Source organism: Pteropus alecto, unplaced genomic scaffold (assembly GCF_000325575.1).
Source record: "Pteropus alecto unplaced genomic scaffold, ASM32557v1 scaffold276, whole genome shotgun sequence".
NCBI classification, from domain to species: Eukaryota; Metazoa; Chordata; class Mammalia; order Chiroptera; family Pteropodidae; genus Pteropus; species Pteropus alecto.
The window spans coordinates 3046763-3057447 of record NW_006438074.1 but is presented as its reverse complement, the minus strand read 5'-3'; the positions used below and the strand labels follow the sequence as shown (position 1 = coordinate 3057447).

General features: G+C 35.0%; 1 protein-coding gene across 2 annotated transcripts in view; it reads left to right on the top strand.

The window, feature by feature from the left end:
* ESR2 (estrogen receptor 2) overlaps window positions 1-10685 on the top strand; it is a 46314-nt gene that overhangs the window by 6209 nt on the left and 29420 nt on the right. For both annotated transcript variants that reach the window (XM_006915113.3, XM_025049092.1), the window contains exon 4: window positions 7553-7669. In XM_006915113.3, coding sequence (XP_006915175.1) covers window positions 7553-7669 — 117 coding nt within the window. The remainder of the gene's footprint in view (window positions 1-7552; window positions 7670-10685) is intronic.

Sequence of the window (10685 nt, the reverse complement as noted above, 5' to 3'; positions counted from 1 at the left end):
GGCTGAGTTTTGTTTTTTTTAATCACCTAATCAAATTGTGCATACCTGATTTTAAGGCCAGTCAGCCCATCGCCTCACTTGTCCTTGCCATGCTATCCCTCCCTTGCCAACCCTAATTTGCTGAAGTCATTTCTTGTTTGTATTCTCTTCTGTCTCTCTGCCCCATAACTCCTCCCTTGGCAGCCCTTCTCCCAAGCAATGTCCTCTGTTTCCGCGGTAGAGCTCCCTTCCCCTTTCTGTCAACGCCTCAGGGCCTTGTTCTTAACTGGTGAAGAAAAGCAACCTTAAAGGAATTCATAATGTGAATTCCTCAAGTAGAGACACTGGTAGAATCCACAAAGTTGAGGTTTGGGGGTGGAATGTTAGTAGATAAAGAGTCACCTTCTTTTGGATCCCCTGAAATTCACCCTTTAGAGATGACCACTCATTTGTCCTGGATCTTCCACTTAGTAGCTCATTGCCTTTACCTCCTATCTGTTTCCTCCTCTGTGAAATGGAAGTACTCACAGAGTTGTTCTGTAAATGAAACGAGGTTTGTTATGTGAAAATATTTGGTCTATTATAAACTTCATGCAAATTCAAGATATTCTTGTTTTTCTTCTAACTCTTCTTTGTTCAGATATCAACTTTTTTTCTTGTATTTATTTCTCTACTAACCCTCATCTCATTTAAACCAACTTCTTTTAAGATCTTCGTAGTTAGGTGGGTGAGGGCTCTCTGCCATTTCCAAACTTAATTTTCTTATCAAAAGTTAAAACAGCATAGATAACAGAAGCCTATGTCATCGAATATTATCAAAACATAAATTGTGTTATTCGGTTATATTTGCTTTTACACACCAAGCTTTTCGTTCTACATTTAACATATTTGGTGCTTAAATATTTTTATTTATGATAATTATAGTAGTAGATTATAAAGTCAGGTCCAGTTCCCTGCTATTTTTGATAAGAATAATTCAGATTTTTTTCAAATTTCTTAACCAAACTCTTGATATGACAATTCTCTATCTTGCTGAGGTTGCAGAATTTTATCCCTTAAAGAAATTTTGACCAAGTACAACTAACTACATCCTTAAAAAAAGAGGTCCTTCTTATTTGCTGTTGGAGAAAAATCTCTCTGCGTAAAGTACCTTCGAACCCTGAGACTATAGCTGATAATGAAAAGTAAGTTTTCTCTGCTTTTCCAAGTCATTCTTTCCTACTGCATTAACCAAGGAACTATTAGGAAAGAGGAAAGGATCATCACATTATAAGTGTGCAAAAAAATAAGGGTTAGTGCCCTTATAATTACTTAATGCCTAGATGATTGTTTCTTTGGACTCCATATTTTTGGTACCCTCTGATATACAGTAACTGAAAGTGGCCACTCAATTCTTTTTTTTTTTACATTAAGTGAAATAAGAATCAAATGTATTTATCTTAAGTAGTCATATGTCTCTACATTGTTGTATTGAATAAATTATCCATTTTCATTGATTTTTAAAAATATAGGAACTTATTTTTATTTGAGTTTGAGATATAATTTACATACAATAAATTACCCTCTTTTAGTTGAATAGTTTTATGAATTTAGAAAGTGCATATAGTCAAGCAACCACCACCATAATTAAGATATGGAATGTAATCGTAACCCCAAAAAGTTTCCTTGTGCCCATTGTAGCTAATTTCTCCTCAGCCTCCTAGGCCCAGGTAACCATTGATCTGTTTTCTGTCTCTATAGTTTTGCCTTTTCTAGAATGTCATGTTATTGAATTATGAAGTATATAACCATTCATGTATGTTTTCTTTCACTTTGATGTTTTTAAGATTTATGTCGTTAGATATATAAAAAAAATCATTCCTTTTGCTTACTAATATACCAATATATAAATGTACCCCAGTTTTTTTTATTCATTTGGGTTGTTTCCTATTTTTTGCCATTTTGAATAACACTGGTATGAACATTCATGCATGTCTCTCTGTGTAGACATGTGTTTTTGTTTCTCTTGAGTTAAATACCTAGGAGTGAAATTGCTGGTTATAGAAGAAGCATATGTTTAGCTTTGCAAGAAACTAACAATTTTTCAGAGTGGTTGAACCATTTTGTATTCTCAACAGCGTGTATGAGAGTTCCAGTTATGTATGTTTTCTTTGATATTGTCAGTCTTAAATTTTAGCCATTCTATTGGGAATGTAATTGTATCTCATTGTGATTTTAATTTGCATTACTGATGATTTTACTGATGATCTTTTCATATACTGATGATCTTTTCATATACTCATTGATGTATATACTAGAGCTTTATTCTGACTGTTCTGTTGATCTATCTCTCCGTTCTTGTATAAGTTCCATATTATTTTAACTATTAGAATTTTATAATGAATTTTAATACATGGCAGTATAAATACCTCCAATTAAAAAAAAAAAGTCCTGGCTATTTTATTTGTCAATAGAAATGTTAGAATAATTTAAGCGGCCTCCCATTCTTAATGTTAAGAAAAGTAGAGATTTTGTTAAACGTGAGAATTATTTTGGGAGGATTCTTCATAATAATCTTTATATCAAGAAACACATTTTGTCTCCATTTATTTAGGTCTTTTATATCTCTTGTTAATTTAAAAAATGTGTCTGGCACATTTCTCGATATTTCCATAAATTACATTCTTTTGGCTATTTTCTACTCACATATAATAGTAATTATTACTATTATATTCTACTATTCACTTTCATTTTGGTATTTACAACAGCCCTTTATCATTGTTCAGCTCTGTTAGAGGCTGAGCTTTAATTGTCAAGCTCTAACAGCTGATAGGTTATGTAAAAGATTCTTACCTGAGAGGCATATATTCCGTTATTTGGGTTTTATTTGTCCTCAAACTCAGGAAGAATGTCTTGAGAGAAAAAGAAAGTAGATGCCTGCTGTTTTGGTATAACAGTGTCAGGGAGGGTGAGAATAATAAACATTACTTTATTTTTGAAATAAAACTGGAAGGCTGAGCTCAGATTCAAATACGATCTTCTGATTCCAAGTCTCTTTCCTCCATACAGTTGGATATGAATGGTAATAGGTATTCAGACAGACTTAATAATTTTGCAGAGAAAATGAGGATAACTTTTTATGTTTTATATTATAAAAAGCACATGTTCCTATAAAGTTTTATATCTCAACTGAAAGAATTATTTTGTTTTTAATTTTATTTTGAGGTTTTCTCTTAGTTTTATTAGTATGGAGTACCATGCTTCTCAGACTGTTGCATGGGACAAGAAACCATGTTAACACATAAGGTAGTCAGTGCAATTTGAGGAGGGCTTTTTTCTTTTTTTTTTTTTATAAAAAGCACATGTTCCTATAAAGTTTTATATCTCAACTGAAAGAATTATTTTGTTTTTAATTTTATTTTGAGGTTTTCTCTTAGTTTTATTAGTATGGAGTACCATGCTTCTCAGACTGTTGCATGGGACAAGAAACCATGTTAACACATAAGGTAGTCAGTGCAATTTGAGGAGGGCTTTTTTCTTTTTTTTTTTTTTCTTGCCAGAAGTGAAGCGAATTACTATGACCTTGCATAAGACATTTTCTAGGGTGTTTTTATTGAGCATGTTGATATCGTACTGTCTTTCTTAAATGTAGAATTATCTTTTAAAATAAACTCAGAAAAAAATAATAAAAGTGAACCTCTAGTTGTCCTTTAATGCTTATTGTTATAAACCTCTTTATAAAACCAACAAGCATGACATATTCTTAGAGAGTACTAAAGATTACTACTTCTATGGAAAGTAGTGCAGGATTATATTTACCTTTTAAATATAAAGCATTGTGTTCTAAAGTAAAATAGAAAATTTCTCATTATAACTATATTTTGGTTTTTAAAATATAATTTAGAAAATTTCTCATTATAACTATATTTTGGTTTTTAAAATATAATTTAGTTTTGAATCCTGTGAGGATAAATGCAATGACAAGATAATTATCTGTTCTTTAAAAAAATCTTTTTAGAACACACTTTATATTGCCCCCTACTCTTGAGCGTGTGGGAACCTGTAAATAGGATGAGAGTTGTTCCCTTCATTAGTTTATATTATATAGCAAATGTTGATGGGGATAATCTCTTGTGATTATGCTATGAGTATATAAGACTCCATCATAACAGACTGTAGAGAAACTGAAAGTAAGAGATATGCTCTCCTTTTAGCCTGGAATAGAGCAAACATCATGTTCTGAACTGCCTCTAATTGCTGAGAGCAGTGTCCCACCTATAGTTAGCAAGAAGAGGGAACCTCGGTCTTATAGCTGCAAGAGACATTCTATCAACAGCTTGCATGAGCTTGGAAGAGGACCCTGAGCTTTAGATGAGACTATGGCCCAGCTGACGCCTTGATTGCAGCCTTGTGAGACCCTGGAGTAGAGCATCCAGCTAAACTATGAAAACTATGAGATAACAAATTGTTTTGTTTTAAGCTAATAAGTTTATAGAAATTTATTATGCAAAATAGAAAACTAAAGCTGAGCTTGTTTTCATTTGTAAAATGGGGCTCATAGCTCTTTATAGGAAAGTTCTGGGATGAAATGAAATATAGATGAAGAATATCTGGACATCTGCAGGCACTCAGAAACGTTGATATGTCAAGCTGAGCAGACATTGCCTCCTCTACATGGCCAGTGTGGAGGGTGACTTGAGAGAGTGGTTTTCATACCTATGAGGGAGAGATGTCTTCTAGAATCGTCCAGTCTATACTTTTGCTGGCACCCCAGGCTGACTCAGGGCACAGTGATAAAGCCACAAACAACTGAATTTCAGTTTGTGTTTTGTTGAACAAATGTTACTGGAATCTACTTAAGGTGAGAGAGGATTATTATATTTGATTGTAGTCCAAACATGGAACCATATCATTTTGGGAATGTTCTTTAAAATCTGGTGAATTTGAAAAAGGAAAATTAATTTCAGGACTTAGAACAATAGCATTCAAAATATAGATAATTTCAATTTATCTGTATTTGAGTATTTGTATGTATCTGTATTTGTGTGAATTAACAGCTATATTGTTTGAGAAGCCAAAGGTAGCATTTTTTATTTTTTATTTTCAAACTGACAGAAGTCGTGTGTATTCAATATAAAGAGCCCTTTTTCCTGGAGTCATTTGAGAATGAGATGCCACCATTAGGCCCCATCACCCCTGAATACTTTAACATGTATTTCCTGTATTGCCACAACAGTCAAAACTGGGAAATTAGCTTTGATACATTACTACCATCTAATCCTCAGACTCATTTAAGTTTTGCCGTTGTCCCCACAGGGCCCTCTACAGCAAAAGGAAGCAGTTTAGAATCACACTTTGCATTTAGTTATGTCTTTTTAGCCTTCCTCTGTCCACAAGAGTCCCTTAGTCTTGGTTTTCACAATCTTGACACTTTTGAACCTTAGAGGCTTGTTTCTTTGCAGAAGCCTATTACTTTGGGCTTCTCTGATGTGAATCTCATCAGTAGGTTCAGCTTACACACTGTTGGCAGGAATATCACAAATGATGTTATATTCTTCTTACTGGCTTATTTCATGTGCTGCCTGATTTCAATTTGCCCTGTTACTGGTGATGTGTAATTTGTTTGGCTAAGGTGATATCTGCCAGGCTTCTACACTGTAAATTATTCTTTTCCCCTTTGTAATTAATGAATATTTTTGTTGAGATCCTTTGAGACAATGTAAATATCCCATTCTTCATTAAGCCTTTCATTTATATCAGTATAACTTATCATTTCCTATTTTCTACAGGTAGTTACTATCTAGTTCTATCATTATTTGGATATCCAAATTATCCCAGATCAGCAGGATCTTAACTCACTTCTGTGTCTTTTGCACTTTTTTTTTTTGACTTGCACCCATAATTCTTTGGCACTTCTTTACTTCCTGGCACAACAAGATGTTTTAAGATCATCTTGTGCTTTCTCTTCCCCTGTCCTAGAATAAGCTAATTCTCCAAAGAGCCCTGTTTCTTCTTAGTGAAGGATGATATTTATAAACCATGATCTGGGTGCTAGTTTGCTCATTGCTCTCAGATGTCCATGCTCTCAGGGTCTCTCAGAGGATAGAGTTAAGGAGTGTATTTATTCCAGTATTTACTTAAATCTAGTTTAAAGAATACAAACTGTCATTTAACTAATGCTCAGGCCTTGAAATAGGCTATCTCCAGAACCTCAGGGTCCCTCTGGGTGGTCCTTCCAGTCACAGCTCCTTCCCTTTTTACAGAGGTAAGACAGTCCTAATTTCTACCTTCCTTGCCATGGTTTTACCACCTAAGCATGCTTCCCTAAAATACAAGATAGTTTAGTTTTCTCTATTTTTGAACTTTACATAAATGGAGTCTTGCCTTTTATTGTGTGAGTGTAATTTGTTTTATGACTTGCTCATTTAATTTATGATTGAGATTCATTCATTTCCCATGTTGAAGTTCAGGTCCATCATAGCTTTAATGTAAGACATTCAGGCCATATTATTTATTAGAAAGACACAATTAAGAAATAAAAACAAACACCAAAATACTCTGTACTTTTACTTTTCTTCTATTTTGTTACAATTTCTATTTCCTAAATCTCTCAGATCCATGTAGTTTTCTTTATCCTCCTTACCATTACCCAGTCCAGACAGCTTCATCCCTAATTTGCATAACTACAGCAGATTCTCACCTGGTCTCTTGGCTTTCATCAGTTTTGCTGCCTCTAATCCATTCTCCACAGAACATTTGAAGTAATTTTTGAAACTAGTGTCTTACTACGATCAGCATTATTTTTCTTAGTTATAGATCTATGAGTTGGTTAGGGTGGCTTTACTTCATAAGGCTTGGTTCTGGGCCTTGGGTTGAGTTCACATCTGCACCATATGTCTCTGCATTCTGCTTGGGCCAGTGGCCAAGCCCAACTGTTGGAGTAGCACATCTACAAGCATACCATTGGCTAAAGCAAGTCCCATGGCCAAGTCCATTATCATTTGGTGGGGAAATATTCTCCCCACCCTAGTACACTGCCAGGTCACAAGGCTGAGGAGGGGAGGGAAGAATTGAGAAGAATAGTTTACTATAACAATGTTAAGTAGCAGTTCTTTCTGTTCTTATTTAGTCTGCTAATTTCTTGATCTGTTCTCTTATGACTAGTTTAGTTTTCTTATTGACTATGAATTTCCATAAAGATATGTTAAATCCCTAAGAGAGATCTATGTAAAAATATAAGCAGTTGACTTTGCTGACCTGATATATAAATACTACTCTTGAGGAGTTCTGTGATTTGGAGCAAAACAATTTCAGGTGACTGTCTCACTTTCTGTGTCCAAAGGAGAATATTTCTAAATATATCTCTTGAGAATTCTAAGAACATGTAGAGAATAACCTATTAGTCAAAAAAGTAAGATATTGAAATATTCCTTCGTTTCCTTTACTCGCTAAGAGGGCACCGATGAGGCTGAACTTTGGCCTTTGTATCTGTCTCTTATCTCTCAGCTGGGTAGTATAATCAGTGCTGTTGACCAGGAAGACAGTTGACCAAAATATCATAATAATAACCTTCCTTTTTTTTGCTTTGACCTAGGACATAACGATTATATTTGTCCAGCTACAAATCAGTGTACAATAGATAAGAACCGGCGCAAAAGCTGCCAGGCCTGCCGACTTCGGAAGTGCTATGAAGTCGGAATGGTGAAGTGTGGTGAGTATCTACTCCCCCTTTTCTTGTATGTGGGACATGCTAACAGCTATGGGGATGTGTAGACTGGATAAGAAGACATTTAGGACTTGGTGATTATCTAAAAGTATTTGTATGCTGTCGCATTGAAGGAAGCTTTGACTCAATCCCTGTAACTGCAGAGGACAGAGCTGGGATGAGTGGGAACAAGTTACAGGAGGCAGATTTTGGCCCAATATAGGGAAGAACTACCTATCTACAATTCAAGTGCTCTGACAACAGAACAGACTGAAGCATGAATTAGGGAACTCTAGCCACTGAAGTGCTCAGACAGGGGATGGATGACCATCTTCCTGAGGCCTTGAAAAGTTTAAGGCTGAAGGTCTGGTGAATATTCACAGTTACAACTGTGACAAGAAAGTAGCATGTCTTGTTGGTTACTTGGGTGGCTTGGATTGACTCAGGCCTATCCCTCCAATAGCTTTGTAGAAGTAGAGGAAAAAACAAGTAGTCAGAAACATGATAAGACTGTGAAAAGCACATAGAGCATAGATTTTGTTCTACAACATGTGTGCATGCATATGCCTGTGAAAATTTATGTGCACATACATACATGAAAAAACAAAGGAAAATGAGCACATTAATATAACAACTGACAGTGATGCCTACACCCTGCTCTCTCCATCTGGCTAACTTTGATTCACTGGTCTGTACACACTTGCTTGTTTCTGTAGATTCATACCAGCTCTGCCGGTACTTTTCTTCTACTAGCCAAAATTTTGCCTGTAGTTCGTTATAATTTCTCTCTTTATAACTATTTGAAAAATTTAAAACAAGTATCTCTCTTTTCTCCCTGACAATCTTAGTAACTGTCTCTTGAACATTCTTTGTCCTTTTCTTTTTCTCTGGGTGGGTGATAGATAAGACCTCTCACCTAGTTCAGAATTACAGCAGAAGTTCTTTTCATTTGGTCATAGTTTTCTGGCTTCCTAGAATCATTGACGCTTTCTGTTTCCCTTGTAAAACATCCCGCCAATGCCCTTGACCTCCCAGTGTGCATTGGTTGCTTTCTAGAACATTTGAACATTTCTGTTCCCACCATTTCAGTTATATCCTCATCAGTAATCAGGCTTCTTCCCAAATCTGTTTCTACTCATTGTAATTGTTAAGTTATATATTCTAATTAAAATTTATGCAAACATATGAAATATGAATAGGAAAACACAGTTGTTTCTGTGAAAGCTTTGAATAAGCTATAAAGGGCTAATAGTTATTGTGTTAGGTATGGATGAGATTGGTGAGGAATTATAAGCCTAGAAAGATTCTTAGTTCAGATTGCTTTATGAGTGCCTAAGTTCTTGTTCTATTTTAAAGAAGCCAAAACTGAAAATCCAGAGACAACGTATCATAGCTGTGGTTTATGCTAGGAAGTAACTTCTGATTTAATTGGCGGAGGTGCTTAAGGAGAAAGCCTTGTCCTCTGACAAAAGATTGCAAATAAGTGTTTCATGTTTTAAGTTAAGCAATATTTTAAGGTGAATATGTATTTTAGAAATTTTTTAGTTAGATTTAGGAGAACACTTTTATTATCCTGGGTATCTGTTGGGTATCTGTAGCCTGGTGATTCAGGACCAGGGCAGCTGCACATGTACACTCCGCCTGTAGGGGGCAGTATATGTGTTGGGAAGAGCATGAGGACTGGACTCCCATAGACCGAATATCATTTTTTGTCCAATTACTGCTTGCTAATTGTGAGTATGCTCAAATGACTCAAACTTCTAGCCTTCAGTTTTCTCAGAAACAGAGATATCTGTTTCATTGAATTTAGTAAGGAATACATATGATAACACATATAAAGACCTAGCACAGTGTCTGGCACTAAATTATAGTTTTTCTTCCTTTCTGTCTCCCTCATTGGCAATTTCATATAAGTTGTGAGTTTGATATAATATGGTCTCATGAGGCAGAGTACAGAAATGTACATAGTTAAAAACTCTTTCATGGAAAAGGGGAATGAAAGAAAAGGGTCATTGAACTTGGCCAAAAAAATCACCAGGTAGGGCTAAGAAAAAATATTTTGTTATCTTTGGAGATTACAGAAGAAACAAGATGGGTTAATGTGCAAACAGTTGGATATTTAGCTTTCACTGACCATGGAGAAAATACCAGTAGGAGTGAACTTTCTTAGCTAAGCCTTAGTAAATTATTATCATTTACTATTGTTGTGGACATCATTATCGTCGTTATCATCATTTTGCTGGGACACTTTCTAATATGGAGCACTCCTATTTAGTAGAGTTTCTCATTAAGCTCACTCAGAGGCACACTGAGTGACTCCGCCTAGATCGCAGTGTCACAGTCATGACACTAGAAATGTCCTTGGTAGAAAAATGTGAATTCTTTGTCAAGGGCTTCATTTTATTGATCCTAGGATCCCCAGCACTCAGTACAGAGCCTGATACATAGTGCTTTGTCAGTGAAAACTGGTCAAATAAATTTGAATATATGGATTCAGAACCTTTCACTTTGTATGTAAACCTATTTTGTAAACTCCTTATCCTCGTATACTCTGCAAAAGAGAAATGTGTGATCAGAAAGTTACTTTCTTAAACCATATATTTTGTTCCATTTTACTATGGGGGTATAATTGATCTTAACTATAGCACTCTGATTACTAATAAGATGAACTATGTTTTAGGCTTCTAATTCTTTTAGTAATAAATTTGATTCAAATATCTCTGGATGGATAGAGCCTTTTCTTCTACTGCAATTAGCCAAGGTTAAAGGGAAATTCAGATAAGTTTTCTTGGGGGCAAATAATTTAAATTATTCTCATACTTTCTAATATATATATATATATTTAATTAATTTATTTTTTTTATGGTGATGTGGGTTAACAAAATCCAGTAAATTTCAGGTGTACAATTTAACAGTAAGGCATAGATATATATTGCATTGTGTATTCACCTCCCATAGTTAGATTTCTTTCTGTCACTACATATTTGACCCCTTTTAACCCATCTACTTCCCTCCTCCCCCC